At 34.4% G+C, this 18,980-nt stretch overlaps 1 protein-coding gene across 1 annotated transcript; it reads right to left on the bottom strand.

The window, feature by feature from the left end:
• Positions 1–2,465: 2,465 nt before the first annotated feature.
• Positions 2,466–14,509, bottom strand: KLRF1 (killer cell lectin like receptor F1; the record flags this gene model as incomplete). The annotated part of the gene is made up of 6 exons (XM_080812338.1): positions 2,466–2,586; positions 3,091–3,203; positions 4,197–4,336; positions 7,273–7,428; positions 8,326–8,424; positions 14,425–14,509. 6 exons carry the CDS (start codon positions 14,507–14,509, stop codon positions 2,466–2,468), a joined length of 714 nt encoding a protein of 237 aa, XP_080668464.1.
• Between the last annotated feature and the right edge of the window lie 4,471 nt (positions 14,510–18,980).

Below are 18,980 nucleotides of genomic sequence, written 5' to 3'. Positions count from 1 at the left end.
TTTTATTATTTTATAAAATAGTTACTTTTTATATGGAGGTGTAATTGTTTACATTATTCTAGACAGCTAAAATCTGCTGAAACAGAGGACAGCAGTGTTTTGCAGAGCTAGGGTGGAGGGGGGTGATCATACACCATATGTGTCTGCCAACTTTTGCGGGTCTTCATGATAGGAGAGAGTTTTACAACTCTTGTTTTTTAATTTGTTTCACATTTTTAAAGAAAATGCTTCTAACATTTGGTTCTTTCTCTTTTTTAAAGATTTTATTTATTTGAGAGAGAGCACAGCAGGAGAGAGGGAGGAGCAGCAGGCTCCCAACCAAGCAAGGAGCCTGACATGGAGCTTTTGCTCTGTACCTGTAATGTTTGTTTTACAACTTGGATCCAGGTGTCCACTGAAGTTAGCCTCCTACCTTCCCACAGAAACTAAGAAATAGAGGTGCCACTTTTCTTGATGATTACATTTCAAAGGAATGACTCTCTGGTCCTTAAGATAGGCACTTATGGGTTGTAAAGCCTTTAAAAAGCTCTTTGAAAGATTTACATCTCAAAGAAGCAGGCACAGAATTTCCAATCACAAATCTCCTGAAGTAAATTATCTAAAAATGAGGAGTCAGGGACTCATAAGATAGGAAGAACAAAGCTTGTCTAAAATTTAATCAAGCTGAAGGGAATGTTAAAGCCATCTTTGTTATTGTCCACTGTGGGAGGCGGCGCAGTAGCTTGAGAGAGAACCAAACCAGTCCCTGACTCACGCCTCCTTGAAACCTAAGGGTTAAAGCAATCCTGTGGTTAATAAGTTGAGGTGCTTGAGAATGGGCCTGTGCCATGGGTCTCACACTCTCCTGTGTGACCACCCTCTGGGGCTTATCTGGAACAGGACATGCAGGCCTAAAGCCGTGAATCAGTAACTTGACTTGCTGTCCCTGCAGGGGCCATAAACTGCACCTGATGCCCTTTTGGTCCTTCTCTGTATACTTATCTATAGGGAACTCATCTTTAAGCAGCCCTCTTGGCACCATGATGTTTGCACATGAGCCTTAAGAAACCTTCTAAGGGGAACCTGTGGAAACTATTCTAAGAATGCAATGGATCACTGCTTCCTTGTGATTGTCTCTGTACGATACTTATACCAGAGCACTCTTCTGAATAAACTGGCATTGCTTGGACATCATCCACCTTGCCCCTCCTGTCCCCATCTCTTTGTGTCTCGTCTTCATTTCACCATCCTCTTACCCTCTTGACCCTGGTCGTGTTGTCGCACTGGCCGCGACAGTCCACAAAATATTAATTACAAAGGGAAAGAGAAACTTTATAGTGAAGTCTGATAGATATCACATTAAGCATGTGAACAAAGTCAATGGCATCAACAATGGAACAAATAAATATGTGTGCCTCCTGACGGGATGCAATAAGAACTTCTCACTGTTTCTGCCAAGGAGCAGTTGAATATGACAATGAGAAATAATCAGACAGATTGAGATTAAAGAGCATTTTGCAGAAAAACTGGGTTGTAGTATTCCGAAGTGTCAAGTTGTGAATAACAAGGAAGGCTAAAGAACTCTTCTAGAGGGAAGGAGATTAAAGAGACATAATAACTAAACGCAGAAGATGATTCTCAGCTGGATCCTTTAGAGACAATTGGCACACCTTCAAGAGAATCTGAGAACTAGATGGTAGCACTGTGTTGATGCTAGTTTATTAATTTTGATCACTTAATTGTGATTAAGTAGAGGGTTTTTTGTAGAAAATATGCACAAAAGTATCCAATGATACTTGAAATTTTCATAATAATATGTATCAATCTGGCAAGTAATTCTCAAGAGGTTCGGGAAGAAGGAAAGTGCTTTTGCTCTGTACCTGTAATGATATACGTTTATGATAGTTTCTGAATTTAGATGAAAATTGTATAAAATCTAAAGCAAACAAAATATTTAATGCTTTTGAGTTACAAATCCAGTTTTAAGGTTTATATCAAAGAAATAAAAGGTACTACTTTTTAAAAAGATGTTCAGAATGTTTATTGCAGCATAGTTTACAGCAGAAAGAACTTGAAAACAAAGTTAATGCTTATCAACAAACCAGTAAAAAATATATATATATAAATCCACACTATAATGCAACTCAGAATTGTATGAAATTTGCACAGGATATTGTTACAAATTAAACAAGCACAATACAGAAAAGCAGATGTAATTTGATCACATTTGTTGTAAAATGAAAGTGAATAAAAATCCTGAGTATGAATGCATGGACTCATATTTTATTATATTACCACATAAAACATTGAAAGGGCGTATTTTAGATTGTTTACATGGTGTACTCTAAGGTTAGGATCCATGTAGATGACGGAGGGAAAACAGAGAAGACATTTTGTTGTTTAATCACAGTTTTATTTTTTAATTGTGCTTTTAAATTCTTACTCCTTAATATTAATATTAAAACTTAAGTGGCAAAAAACTTTGATCATTGATTATTGATTGATTGACAAATCCATCTGAAAACACTGGTGCAGGTTTCAGAATAAATTTTGTTTTCCTTGGTGGCAGCACAGCTATTTTCTTTAGTTGGCCCTTTTATGGAAAATCTGTAGAAGAAGGGATAAATACATTGTTAATCATTGTTGCTGAAGACATCCATTTTGTGTTTGCAGCTAATATCCTCCTTTAGTTAAAAGGCCGTTCAGATTTCAGGGCATTTTCAAATCCCTTGATTTACTAGAAGTTACAATATCTCTGTGACTTAGACTTACTCTGTGATTGGCATGGAGTTCGCAAAGAATCTGTTAGAAATGACAGAGCTAAGAGTAAATCTGTGTCCATATCCCTGTTCTAGTCTTTTCCCATTGTTCTATATGGTGTAGTCTTTAAACAATAAATGCAAAATAATTACTGTTTTCAAATCTTTTTGCTTTGAAAACAAACCAAAATATCCATCATTACTCCAGTGAACATTAAATTGATTTTCATCCTTTCAAATTCATTAGTATCAAGAATTATTTCAGATTAGATTTTGGTGAACTTAGAGGTACTTTATGAAGATAAGTTCTACAATAGACAGAAAGTCAGACAGTGTTTTTGGAAAGACTCACGTCTTTGAATCTAATGGAGAACCATCCACCCATGTCCATGTCCTCTTCAAGGATGTAAAGTTAAGCCCAATCCACACGTAATTTGTTTGTTTTAGGTTTTTCTGTATAAAAGCCTAAGAAGTGAGTAACGAATAACTCGATGAACAGAATATTTTAATGATGGAGACATACTAAGTAAGATTTAGAATTTTATTGGACAGTTAGCATCCTACATGAACATTCTTATACTAGTCAATTCATAACTTATTTACATACAATATATATTACATACATACATACACATACATATATATCACTTGTAAATCGAATATAAATACTCAGCCCAGGATTAGCATGAGCCAAGTGAGGCACTGGCATTGAGCACAAAATTTAGGAGGATGCAAAAACTCAGTAATCAAGATAAATGATACTTTAATGGAAGGATGGGAAGAAATTTGAGAAAAGCCATTTTTTAAAAAGATTTTATTGATTTATTTTAGAGGGACTGAGAGAGAGTGTGTGTGTGTGTGTGAGTGAGGGGATCGGCAGAGGGGAAAAGAAAGAGAGAATCCCATGCATCCTCTGTGCTGAGTGGGGAGCTGTTGGGAGCCTTGATGTCAGGACCCTGAGATCATGACCTGAGCTGAAATCAAGAGTCAGATGCTTAACTGATTGAGCCACTAAGTCACCCCTTGAGGAAAACCTTTTTTTTTTTTTTTATTCATTTGGCATAATGTTTTCTTTTTTAATTCAAGTAATTAACATATAGTGTATTATTACTTTCACAGGTAGAGTTTAGTGATTCATCAGTTGCATATAACACCCAGTGCTCATTACATCATGTGTCCTCCGTAATACCCATCACCCAGTTACCACATCCTCCCTTCCACCTCCCCTCCAGCAACCCTCAGTTTGTTTCCTATAGTCAAGAGTCTCTTATGGTGTGTCTCCTTCTCTGATTTCATCTTTTTTTTTTTAATTTTCTTTTAAATTTCTTTTCCCCTATGATCCTCTGTTTTGTTTCTTAAATTCCACATATGAGAGAAATCATCTGATAACTGTCTTGAGGATAACCACTTTTATCTGTACAGAGACTAATGCCATAACCCTGACACGAAACCACTTACCATTTCAAGTTGGTCCTGAATGATTGGTAGATGAGATTTCCTTCCCAAACAATACCCATAACTGTCACTCCAACTTTTCATTTCGTTAGAGAACCAATAACACTTTTTTTGATATTTGAGCCATTCCGATGGGCACAACCCTATAGGGAAATGGAGGAAATAAAGAAAATTAAGTTATATATGTATCTCTGAAAATTGAATACTTCTGTGTTGTATAAATAAGAGTGGAGCTGTATGATAAAAATCACTCACAACAAAGTGTTCAGATTTACAAGATGTCCAAATAGCAAATGATAATTCTTGGGAATTAAAAAATTAATTTCATAAGATGAAGAAAAACTTAGACAAAAGGGGATTTCTTTTTCATTCCCAGACCTAATGTAATTACTAAAATAACATCAGCCATTTAAGCTGTAAATTGCATTAATGCTACTTGTGAGATTAAATATTATTTATACCATTCACTTAGAATTTAATTATAGAAAGCTTTAAGATTTCTCTCATTTTGTATGCATAAATCTTACTTAATAACTCCCTTTTGATATTAAATAATATTGAGCATAATACTTTTTTGGCCTCTATATAATTATAAGTTCAAGTTCTTTGATTTTCTTAAATTAAATTAAACCTAGGTCTTCAATTGAAAATATCTGAGGGGCGCCTGGGTGGCTCAGTGGTTTAAGCCTCTGTCTTCCGCTCAGGTCATGATCTCAGGGTCCTGGGATCGAGCCCCGCATCGGGCTCTCTGCTTGGCAGGGAGCCTGCTTCCCCCTCTCTCTGCCTGCTTCTCTGCCTACTTGTGATCTCTCTCTCTGTGGAATAAATAAATAAAATCTTTAAAAAAAAAAAAAATTTAAAAACTTTATAAAAAAAAAAAAAAAAAAAAGAAAATATCTGAGACTTTGGCATAATAATGAGAGAAAGTGAATTGAATGAATAAATATGAGTTCAGGTCAGTGTAACTATTCAAACTTCCAGCCATTAAATTCTCCTTTCTTTGTTGAAGTAAAATTCATATGACATAAATTCACCATTTTAATTACCTTAAATTGGAAATGCCATGGATTTTAGTACAGCTACAATGTGTAAGCATAACTACTATCTAATTTCAAACTATTTTCATCACCCCAAAATAAAATCCTGTAAATAGCAGCCACTATTCATTCTCACCATCCTATTAAGTTTTAACATTGGAAAATATGAATCTTCCAAGTTAATTCTTCTTTTTCAAGATTGTTTTTGCTATCCAGATTTCTTTCAATTTCACATGAATTTTAGGATCACCTTGTCCATTTTCATGAAAAAAGGCCATTGGATGATAAGAATTTCTTTGAATCTACAGATCTCTTTGATCAGTATTGCCATCTTAAGCAAATTGTGGATATATATTCAGAGGAATATTCTCCGGTCATAAAAGGGAATAAAATGCTGATATATGATACAACATGGGTGAATCTTGAAAACATTATGCTAAGTGAAAGCAGCAAAACACAAAAAGTGAAATATTCTATGATTCCATTATATGAAAGTCTAAAATAGGTAAATCCACAGAGACAGAAAGCAGATTAGTGGTTGTTAAAGGCTGGGGGAGAGGAAATGGGCAATTGCTTACTGGGAATAGAATTTCTTTTTCGGTGATGAAAATGTTTTGGAACTAGATAGATAGAGTTGTTGCACATTCAAATGTCCTAATGCTATTGAATTGTTTTATTTTATTGTTGTAAAGATTTTACATATTTATTTGACAGACAGAGATCACAAGTAGGCAGAGGGGCAGGCAGAGAGAGAGGGGGAAGCAGGCTCCCTGCTGAGTAGAGAGCCCAATGCGGGGCTTAATCCCAGGACCCTGGGATCATGACCAGAGCCAAAAGCAGAGGCTTTAACCCACTGAGCCACCCAGGCACGCTGAATTGTTTTATTTTAAATGGCTAACTTCATGTTTGTGGATATTTCCTCATTTAAAAAAGAAGAAAAAGCTAATAGAAATTAATACCTTACAGCTCAATATACAGTATTTAGACCAATTTTAAGAAAAATTTAATGTTATTTATATGATTCCACATTTACCTATCAAAGTTTCCTTATCTCTGAAAATGTTCCATTATAATACCCAACATAATGATAAATTATATAGTCATGGTCTAAAATACGTGTTAAAATTACAGTATTTCAATTAGTTTGGGACTTGTACATGTAAAACAGATAGATAATCCAAAACAAAACAGTATCAATAAGTAAACAATAATATATACGACATTTTCATATGTGATCAAGAGAACAACATAAACTAGTGGATTAGAGAAAATCCTTTTTTTAAAAGATTTTATTTATTTATTTATTTATTTAGAATGGAGGAAGGAGCAGAGAGAGCGGGAGAGAGAGAAACTCCAGCAGACTCCCCACTGAGTGTGAAGCCCTACTTGGGGATCGATCCCAGGATCCCAAGATCAGGACCTGACCAGAAAGCAAGAGTTCAACACCTAACTGACTGACCCACCCAGGCACCCCTAGGGAAAACCCTTTGGTAAATAATCATAAAACAAATTAATCTACACATTTTGCACATCACTATAAAACAGATGTTGAAGGCCCCAAAAGTTAAGCACTTTAAAGTTAAACTAAAACAAAATTGGAAGTAGAAGGCATGGTTTTTCCAAAATTTTGTATAATTGGAAGTTCTAAGCACAAAATCATAATGAATCATTCATTACGTATAATTCCTCTTATTTTGTATTTCAAAACAGAATAAATAAGAGACAAAATATAGTTATTTACATACTGCCTTATAATCACAATTAACTTGCCATGTTTATGTGTTTCAATTTGATTTTAAACTCCTGCAGGGAAAAGCCTCTTTGTTATTTTTTCACTGATACTATCCTCCCACTGCAAAAAAAGTAATAAATTAAATATATATATATGCATATATACATATAGATATATGAAATTTTGAATGAAAAGTAGATTGATATCAAATCTTTGTTAATGTAAATCTGTATAACTGTTAAATAAGATTTTTTAAATTTAGAAAGCCAAAACAATTAAAACAAATACAGGCCAAAATCTTGAGAGATACCTGTATGGCTTGTAGCTTTTGAACCACAGTAACTTGTATCCTTATTACTTATATTTCCTCTTGTGCCACTGTTCATTATCAGGTTTCCAATATCATCATGTTGGGTGATATTTGAATTCTTTGCTTCTTGGCATTTTAGCAATATTCCCTGAGAAACTTAAAAACAGAATTATTTTAACACTGGGTAAATATCTTTTCCCTGTGCAGTGCTCCAGACAGAAATTCTTTGGAATGATTCTGATGATTGGAACAAGAAACAATTGAAGAGATAATTAGAAAGTTTCTTTCTTATTTTCATGTTTATTTAATGAAAAATAATTTCAAATATTACATAATTAATTCACTTAAAGAATACATATTTCTTGAGGAACTATTCTGTGCCAGGCATCGTGCTAAGAACTGGTGATACAGTAGTAAATAAAGCAAAATTCCCTCTCTAAAGAGTATACATGCTCTTTCCATGCTTTCTTGATGTCATGTTTTTCTGAAACCTATGACACTGTGCTTAGCCCATTCTACCATAATTACTTATTTAAAAATCTGTTTATTTCATTAGAGATTTCTCACCATGTTTATTCATTTTTTGGTTTTTCTTTTTGGGTTTTAAGAGGTTTTTTTTTTTTTTAATTCTGGAAATTTGCAGTAAACCTTGGGATATAGTAGTACATAGTATAAATTAAATACAATTTTACATACAACATGTAAAAATTTCTAAGAAAAATCATGGAATTCTATCTATTCACAGGTTTCTAAGAAATCAAAAAATGTGGTTTCCTAATATACATCTCTCTCTCTCTCTCTCTCTCTCACACACACACACACACACACACATTTTCTTCCTTTTAGATTGTATGCCATTTGAGAACAAGATACTTACTTGATTTGATTACATATTAAATACATTGCTATGGAGTATAATATACAGCTTTATACATAGTAGCTTCTTCTTAAGAGTTTGTTAACAAAAAATGAACAAATGAATGAATGAGTATGAAAAGTCATAAGAAAAGAGTAAACATTTTCCATATTTTTATTTAAGATCTTTTAACTTACCCAATAAAGACAGGGAGATCAAAGTCAAAACCAGTATACCGTTTACTGTTCCTGATATCCCCAGTAAGATTTTATACCAGTGTGACATCACAGAACCATCTGAGAGATTAATCACATAAATTAGCTCAGAAAAGTGCATTTCCAAGTAGTGAAAGCAACTGTAATAATAGGATTGTATATAATATTGGTTTTGAATTTTAAAGGGTGTTAGGCGATCAAAAACTTATAACTTAAATAAATAGAAAAATACATACCTATTTTATTTAGTAATGGTAACACTGCATGGGGAGAGCTATGATGCATGTTATTTTGCATCTTAAGAAATTGCTAATATTTTACATAATTGACTAGTGGGACAAAGAAATTTAACGTATACACCTAATAATTCCCCAAGTGTGCATATGTATGCACACACACAAGTTCATGGGCACTTACAGATACACACATATATAGTCACACAAATATATACTTTCTAATTAATAATTTGCTTTAATATAATATTCCCAAGTATTCAACCTATTTAATTTACTGAGGATGTAATACAAATCAGAACTAAATATGACTCCTGATACCTGCTATTTTAACCTAAAAAAATCCTAAAATCTTTTCTAACTAATGTAATAATGATGTTTCAGCTTCTCATTAAATGTTAAACACTTTAAGAGTGATGACTGTTTATTTTTCATATGCCTGTGCTGCTACATTAGAAATGAGATGTGCACTCTGTGATGGCTATTAATGAAAAAATTGATATCGTAATACAGAAAGGAAATAATTTCACCCAGGCTTCAAGTATATAGGTTGCTATTTTTCTCAACCTCATTAAATAGGACATGGGTTGGTGGACATAAGCTTATGGAATTGTATGAGTAATTAGTTTATACTGAATAAATGAACATCTATATTTTGCATAATAGTTTTGTCATCCAAGATAATTTTTATGAATGCATCACAGACACTACCCATAACTACTATTATCCTTAGTCAATAAATTGAGTTACTAATACTGAACTTCATGTTCCAAATACCCCTTAAACCTGTGGGAATAAAAAAAAAAGCACATTTGAAGATGCTGAAATCTGTCAAGAAAAAGCATAATAAACCATATAAAACAGTATGTCAGAGAAATAGTACACAGTTTTTATCTTATGATAATGCCAAAGATCATAAAATAAGATTTATTGTAATTCAATTAATGAATACCCTACATTTCCCAGATATTTTTCTAGTATTTTAATATAATAAAATTTAAATCAACAAATCCAAAGTATTCATCACATGTAAAAAATGTCATTTATTCATTTAAAAAAATAAAACACATGACTATCAGAAAACATTAGGAGAAAGGGTGTGGAAGCCTTTTCAAATTCAACTCAAACTCAATTATTTCTTCTAAGTATCATGAGTTGAGCTTCACAGTATGAATTTGAGGCATATAAGGCTTGCAGTTTTGCAGGAAATAACATTTTCATGACCCTGTGTTTTCTCCTTTAGAGAAGTTGTAGAGAATTCTCCTGTACAATCTTTAACTTATAAGTTTTTGATATCAGAAAATGAAAATAAAAATAATTTAAAAATAAAAAGCCCTACGATCAGTCACTCCTAAGTGTCCATACAAAATTCTTAAATATATTATTAGTAGCCAAAACATACCTTGACCATGATGGGTTTATTCTAGGAATACAAGTGTTGTCCAATAGTAAGAAATTCATTTTATCTTACTAATAGAGCTAGAGAGAAATTTGTCATCATCCTAATAGATGTAACAAGTGCAATTGATAAAGTCCAACAACTTTAAGCTAGAAAATGAAGCAAGAATCGATGGATACTTGTTCAATATGCAATTTTTTTTGTCTAATTAAGTTAATTGAGAAGTGCCAGAAGTTTTCCAAAAAAGCTTGGGAAAAAATTAACTCTAGTATAAAGGTTAAAAGAAAATATTCTTGAAAGTAACTATAGATATAGTTATTTGCTAAAGAATACACAATAATAAAAGAGGTAAATTGTGATATCAAAAACATAAAAGATAGGCATTAAAAAGGTAGAGTTTTTGCATGCAATTGTAATTAGTTGTTATCAGTGTAAAATAGACTGTTATATCTATCAGATGTTTTATATAAACCTCATGGTAGTCACAAAGCAAAACCTACAGCAGATGCACACATTAAAAGAAAAGGGAATCAAAGCATACCACTATGAAAAGTCAATTCACAAAGGAAGGCCGCAAGAGAAGGAGAAAATAATAAGGGAATTACTAATGCCATCTTATTACCTGATATTTGGCTGTTTTATGTCTTTTCATATGAAGAATTAGAATTATTCTAATTCTTAACAGATTCAATACTCTAATCAAAAGATATGGAGTGGCTAGATAGATTACAAAAACAAAAACGGGACACAACTACATGCTGCATACAAGAGACTCACTTCATCTTTAAGGATACACATAGACTTAAAGAGAAGGGATAGAAAAAGATACACCATGCAGATAGAAACTAAAGAGAACAGAGGTAGCTATACTTATGTAGAGGTTAAGTCAAAAACTGTAACAAGAGACAAAGAAGGTTATTATGTAATGATAAAGGGCTCAGTTTATCAAGAGAATATAACAACCATAAATATATATGCACCCAACATCAGAGTAGCTGAATACATCAAACAAATATTAACAGATAGGAAAGGGAGGAATAGACAACAACACCCTAATAACAGAGGATTTCAATACCTCACGTTCAACAACAGATAGATCATCCAAACCAAAAATCACTACAAAAATCTGGGATGTGAACTATTACTTTAGACAAAATGGACCTAACAGACATACACAGAACATTCCATCCTACAACAGTGGGAAACACATTCTTCTTAAATGCACACAGAACATTCTCCAGGATAGATCATATGATAGGCTAACAAAAGCAGCCATGGCAAATTTAAGAAGACTGAAATGATATCAAGGATTTTTTTCCAATGACAATGGTATGAAACTACAAATCAAGGCAGCAGGATAACTGGAGAATTTACAGATACGTCAAATAAAGCAACACACTCCTGAACAACTAACAAGTCAAAGAAGAAACAAAAATGAAAATTTTTTAAAATCTTGAAACAAATGTGAAAATAAATAAATTTCTATGGAGAAATTTATAACCATAAATAACTATATTTTATATTAAAAGAAAAATCTCAAATAAACCATCTAACTTTTTTAAAAAGATTTTATTTATTTATTTGACAGACAGAGATCACAAGTAGGCAGAGAGGCAGGCAGAGAGAGGAGGTGGGGTGGGGGGGAAGCAGGCTCCCTGCTGGGCAGAGAGCCTGATGCAGGGCTTGATCCCAGGACCTTGGGATCATGACCTGAGCCAAAGGCAGAGGCTTTAACCCATTGAGCCACCCAGGCACCCCTCAAAAAAATCATCTAACTTTAAACATTAAGGAACTAGGAATAAAAACAAAATAGAGGGAGAAAACATTGGAAAATTATGTAACTATCTGATAAATGGTCAACATACAAAATATATAAGGAATGCATACAACTTATACAACTCAGTTAGGAAAAAGAATCATGAAAAAATGGGCAGAGGATATGAATAGACAGTTTTCCAAAAAAGACCTACAAATGGCCAAGTACTTGAAAAGTTGTTCAACGTCACTAATCATCAGGGAAATGCAAACAAAACCATAATGAGATATCACTTCACATCTGTCAGAATGGCTACTACCAAAAAGAGTTAACAGGTGTTGGTGAGGGGGTGGAGAACTTTGAACCCTTGCACACTGTTGGTGAAAATGTAAGATGGTGCAGTCACTATGGAAACCAGAATGGCAATCCCTCAAAAAATTAAAAATAGAGCTATCATATAATCCAGTAATTGCATTCCTGGGTATATCCAAGAGAATTAAAATCAGTATTTCAAAAAGATGTTTGCATTCAGTGATCATTGTGGCATAGAATGGTACAATCCTGTGGAGGGATATTTGGGGGAAAACTAGCAAAATTATATAAGCATTTACGTTGACATCCAGCAGTCTGTCTTCTAGGAAAACATCCCAGTTACACATTGGCAATATATGAAAAGACATATGTGCAAGGCATTGCAATGCTATTTATAACAGGGGTAGAATAGAAAAAGAATGTAAACATCTTAAGTGTCCAGTAATGGAACTAGTTGAATGAATTATGGTATACCCACTTAATAGAGAAATATTAGGCTGTATATGGGATTGAAATGTATGGAGGGAGAGAGCAGGGTGAAGGCAACGACAGAAGCTGGATCTTTGGGAGCTGAAGATCTCTGGAAGTACCTTGCTATACAGACTTTAGAAATATAAAAATGTTTTAAATAATTATAAAATGATTCTAATTATATAATAGGCATTATGTATATTGTTATGATTGCATAATATGTATACTTATACATAATAATAATTACATCAAAATGAAAAAAGTGATCCCCCAAAATAAAATGGAATATGAAGTAAAGGGCTCTATCCCATAGAGAGGAAGTATTTCAAGCAATTTCATTTTTCTTATTTTTAATTTTTTAAAAGATTTTATTTAGCTACTTGAGAGAGAGAGGGCGCATGTATGCACAAGCAAGTGGGGAGAGGCAAAGGGAGATGGAGAAGACCCCCTATTGAGAAGGAAGCCCTCACTGTGAGGCATGGGGAGGCTTAATCCCAGGACCCTGAGACAGTGAACTGAGCTGAAGGCAGACCCTTAACTGACTGAGCCACCCAGGTGCCCCTCAAGCAATTTAACATAATTTGACTGTACTTGCCTAATGGAATATATTCTAAGGACAAAAAGCCCTGCAAAAACACTTCAATCTGCTTTAAGTAACTATATTATTAGTAATTCTATTTCTATAGTGATTCTGAAGCTTTAGATAGTAGCAAAAAAATGTAATTTCTTATCTCCATTAGCGCCAAGACATGAGAAAATATATACAAATATATAATCACAAATTTAAGTAAAATCTCTATGTATAATGACAGGGCTTAAATTGTCAACTAGATTTCAATGTATGTCATACTGCAAGCTTTACTAAATATTAGCAAACTTTACTCTTAGCGAAGGATACACTGGTAAAGGATAAGTATCAGTATATGCTGCTTAAATAGCTAGGAGTTGCACATTTATCATTAGCAGCCTCATGAGCTCCTTTCCTCAACCAAATCACATTCTGGTTTCAGAGTGGCATCTACAAACTGAGTGTGAAAAAAAAGTTTGCACAGAAGAGCCATTACATTTGTGGTCTTTCAGGTTAATATCTCTATTTTCCAAAACAAAATTTTCCATCTGGTGAAAAACATATTTTAAAGTTTTTGACACACTGAATTAAAAACTGGTATTAAAGATGCCATTTTTATGAATGATAAAGAGGTTGATGAGTGGCACTAAATATTCATTTTAAATTTATTAATTTTAACTTATTTGTATTTTTCCTGAGAATTCTTAGGAAATTATATGATGCAAGGTGTTACTTTATTTTTTAAAGATTTTTATTTATTTATTTGACAGAGAGAGAAACAGTGAGAGAGGGAACACAAGCAGGGGAACCAGGAGAGGGAGAAACAGGTTTCCCACTAAGCAAGGAACCTGATGTGGGCCTGGATCCCAGGACCCTTCAAGGTGTTACTTTAAAAGAAAATAACTTGGGGCACCTGGGTGACTCAATTGGTTAAGCGTCTGCCTTCGGCCCAGGTCACAATCAGGGTCCTGGAATTGAGCCCCACTTTGGGCTTCCTGCTTTGCGGAAACCCTGCTTCTCCCTCTCCCTCTGCCTTTCCCCCTGCTTGTGCTCTCTCTCTGCATCAAATAAGTAAATAAACTCTTTAAAAATTTAAATTAAATTAAATAATAAAATAAAATAAGTAAATAATTGTTAGTCCTCGCCTCGATAACTGAGACAGACAGAAAGACAAGACAGAGACAGAAAGAGAAAAACACCAAAAAATAAAATAGTCCAAGAACAGTAAAAAATGGAATATTGGAAATTATGGTCCACATTCATATTCATATTAATATTAACCCATATTAAATCCATACTCATATTAACTCACACCAATTAAAAAAAAAACCGAATCCCATACCTTTAAATTTAACTTGGGATGTTTGGCCTGAACTCCTTTTTTTCAATTGTAAATTCAATGTCATATACCTTTCTTCGTCTTGCATCTTCGATGTGGGTGAATATATGTGTATATATGTGTGCGTTTTATTTTTAAGTATGAAATGTAATAAAAAAATAAAATCTGCTGTTAATCAGAGCTAGTCCTCAAATTGTCCACTCAGAGTACAAACAAGGGCACAGAGTTTTTCATCTATTGGTGAAAACCACAAAGGAAGTGTTTTCATTTTTTTTTTTTTTTTCAGTTTATTTCTCACAACCTAGATAACAGGTGATTTTCTCAACTGTCCACCACATATTGAATTTAACATCATATATGGCTCTTCATTTTTTTGAAAGATTTTATTTATTTATTTGACAGAGACAGAGAGAGAGAGGGAACACAAGCAGGGAAAGTGGGAGAGAGAGAAGCAGGCTTCCCGCTGAGCAGGGAACGTGATGGCCTGGATCCCAGGACTCTGGGATCGTGACCTGAGCTGAAGGCAGTTGCTTAACGACTGAGCCACCCAGGAACCCAGTATGTGGTTCTTTAAAAAATGTTCCCTGATTAACACATAAAGTCAGGCAAATGGAAATTGTACACCTTTTAGAGTTATATGATATGTAGGTGTCCCTGGTTTAGCCAAAATATGTGAATTTTCAATTACACTTCCTAATATAGTGATATTTGATTTAATATAATAGCTTGCAATTACCTAACAGTTAAATTTCCTGATCCAAAAACAACATTGCTTACAAATCATGCTAATAATTTAATAATACAATTTGAATAAAATAAACACTGGCAATTTTTAGCATTCTAAAGACATCTTAAATACAAAAAAAAACACAAAAAAAAAACAAAACCCCGGGGCGCCTGGGTGGCTCAGTGGGTTAAAGCCTCTGCCTTCGGCTCAGGTCATGATCCCAGGGTCCTGGGATCGAGCCCCGCATCGGGCTCTCTGCTCAGCGGGGAGCCTGCTTCCTCCCCTCTCTCTCTCTCTGCCTGCCTCTCTGCCTACTTGTGATCTATGTCTGTCAAATAAAGAAATAAAATCTTTTAAAAAAAAAAAAAAAAAAAAAAAAAACCCCAATAAGGGGCGGGGAGAACTTGGGAAATAAACCATATTTTTCAGTTACCTTTCCTGGTATTTGAAAAGAATGCCCAATATTCACAAGACAGGCCAGAAATTTCAGATTTTTTTCCTCAGCTTTAGTGAGGTTTACTTTATATACCATAAAATACACTCATTGTAAGCACATAATTAGCTGATTTTTAGCAAATATACAGATTTGTGCAACCACCACTCAAATCCAGTTTGGGAACTTTCTTATCACTAAAAAATTCCCTTGAGGCCAATCTCAAAGGAGTAATATAATTCTGGAAATATTAATTTTATAAGTTGAGATGAAATTTAAAGTTTGATACATAAATCCCAACTCTTTGGTCATTGTAGCAAATCGAGAATAGAAAGTGAAAGCTTTGCACCAGAAGACTTGACTGGTGAGGCAGAAGACTGAGGAAAGATTGCTGAGTAGATCAGGCACCCCTGCCTGGAGCACAGCCAGTCCTGCTCTCACAGAGGGGGCCCGGGCCCATTAGCCCAACTCTCATCTCATTCCTCTGCTTTCCTGTCCCTCAATCAGTAAGTGGGAGGCCCAGGGCAAGTTTGTCTCCATGGGTCAGTCTTCTAGGGCAAAGAATGAGCTGTAGAAGGTACACAACAGAGCTGGAGGGACAAAAATCAGCCTTTTAAATTTAGGAGTGACTTAATGATAATTACATTTGATATTTTCACAGATACAGTAGCACAATTTTGGCTAAAAATTCCTGTTATGTTCCTGCTGTACATTTTTCACCAAGAGTCTTCAAATTTTGATGTTATTTACCAATAATTGGGTGGACAAAGTGACCTCTCCTGTGGATATCATTCAGCCTCTTTCCTCAGATATCCTGGAACTTATTAAATGGGCACCTGTAAAATGATCCAGGACAGTAAGGATGGAAGTTACAAATGCTCATACAATAAGGTCCTCTGCCATCATGGCTGATTTTGCTAAAACCTCTGCCAAATGCCCAGCCTGTTAAAGGCAAAGACCAAAGATTCCCAAGGAAAGCCAGCCAACCTCGATGGCAGACCTATTATATAAGGATCTTCCATCATGCCCCAGATAGTGCTCTGTGTTCATGGGAATAATCACATATTTTAGGAGTCGATTTCACTTCTCTACCTGCAATGCTTCTGCTAGCATCACCATCCACAACGTTATAGAACATCTCTTCTTTGTCATCATGATTTTCCACACACTCTTGCATTTGACATTTGAATAGAAAGTTTGGGAGCCAGTTCCCGCCTGAAGAATTTATTTCTCCATAAGCAACCTGCTGGGCAGGATGCCGAAATGACTTTCTGAAGGCACACTAGTGACACCAGCTGGTGCCACAGACAGAATGTACAGGTCTGTGAATCCAAACATGGAGTTAGGATTCAACTACAAAATGCTCCCCTCCCATCATTACACCTAATAATCCACATGAAGAAAATTGCTTCCTTTACCCAAGATATGGTGGGGGTTTTTTACATTGTTTAAAGTTTTTACTTAAATTCCAGCTAGTTAATATACAGGTGTACAATGTAGTGATTCAGCACTTCCAACATCACCCCGTGCTCATCACAAGTGCACGCCTTAATCCCCATCATTTATTTCACCCAAGATCTGTCTTTGTCAGGTTTAGAGCTTCCAATGCCCAAAAGAAGACTGTTCTAATAAGGAACATGATCAAGTTCCTCATGAACTGAAAGCCAGTACTTATAATAAATATGCAAATCACTGTGGAAGTAAAGAACGTGATCACTGAACTTCCCCTCGTGCTTTTTTGAGCCTCTATAAATTAAGGTAATTCTCCCCACCCCATTACTTTTTTGGTTTAGGTTTTAATACAAATTTAAAAGATTCATCTTGTCAGATTCCTCATTTTCTCTGAATTTCAGAGTGTCTGGAGTGTATGACTCTGTCACTCAGTGCATTAGCTATCTAAGTTGCGTGTCTTTTGCATATTCATTACGTTAATTGAAGCATCCGTAAAATGTGGGACAAGATGGAAGCAAAGACAATACATCTGGCATATAGCTAATGATCTCTCTCCAAACTAATGACACCTAATCTGAGTAAAACTTCTTTCATGGAGATTGGTATTATGGCGGATTTTATCAAATATCTCAATGAACACCACATATGCTTTATCATGAGTCTTTTTCAGACACATTAGTGTAAAACTATCAAGAATATGAGGTCTTTCTGGCATGATTTGTCTACTTATTCATACTATGCCCATGACTATTTACAAAGACTTAGCAAACCGTGTTTTTAATAATTCACTCTGCCCATTGTTGCCTAAGGCTCTCAGCTCCAAAAATATCTGATCCATTTTGTCTTATCTCTTGTAGAGAACTTGTTTAATGTCTATATATTTGTGAATTTTCCAGTTTCCCTTCTGCTGCTGGCTTGTAATTCGATGCCCCTGTAGTCAGAAAAGACACTTAGTGTGATTTCAGTCTTCAGTGTTGTAAGATTTGTGTTGGGACCTAACATGTAATCTATGCTGGAGAATGTTTCTGTGTGTTGGAGAAGATGTGTGTTCTGCTATTGAGTGGAGTACTTTCTATATGTCTGTTAGGTTCGTTTGGTCTAAAATATGCTCAAGTCTGTTGTTTTCCTTATTGATATCTATCTGGATGTTGCATCTGTTGTTGAAAGTGGGGTAGTCAAGTCTCCTACTATTGTTGTGTTACTGTTCTATTTCTCCTTTCTGTTTGTCAATGTTTGTTTTATATATTTGGGTGCTCTGATGTTGAGTGCATATATATTTGTAACTGTTATATGTTCTCAATTGGTCTTTTTATCACTATGTAAAGTCCTTCTTTGTCTCTTGTGACAGTTTTTAACTTAAAGTCTGTTTTTTTAATGATAGAAATATAGCCACCTCTGCTCTCTTTATCATTCGCATGAAATATCTTTTTCTGACTTTTCACTTTCAGCTCGTGTGTGTCCTTTATAGCTAAAGTGAGTTTATTCTAGAGAGCATGCAGTGAGGTCTTGTGCTTTGTCCATTTGTTTGCCCACCCAAGCACTCAATGTCTTTCTTATGGGGGAGTTTAATTATTTACATTTTAAGTAATTATTGATAAAGAAGGATTTACTATTGCCATCTTGTTCTTTTCCCTTAGTCTTATTTTTTTTTATCTGTATCTTTCTCCCTTGATGTCTGCCTTTGTGTTTTGCTGATCTTTTGCATCAGTATGCTTTGACTTCTTTCTCTTTTGTTTGTGTATAACTTCTATACATATTTTTTGTTGTGGCTTAAGATTTACATAAAGTATGTTAGAGTTCTAACAATCTATTTTTTTATACCAGATATCAAAATTTACTGGAAAGTTTTATATATATATATATATATATATATATATATACTGGCAAGTTTTATATATATATATACACACACACACATATATATATACACACACACACACACACATA

The sequence above is a fragment of the Martes martes genome (genome assembly GCF_963455335.1).
Source record: "Martes martes genome assembly, chromosome: 8".
Lineage (NCBI taxonomy): Eukaryota > Metazoa > Chordata > Mammalia > Carnivora > Mustelidae > Martes > Martes martes.
This window is presented reverse-complemented; position numbering and strand designations above follow the sequence as displayed.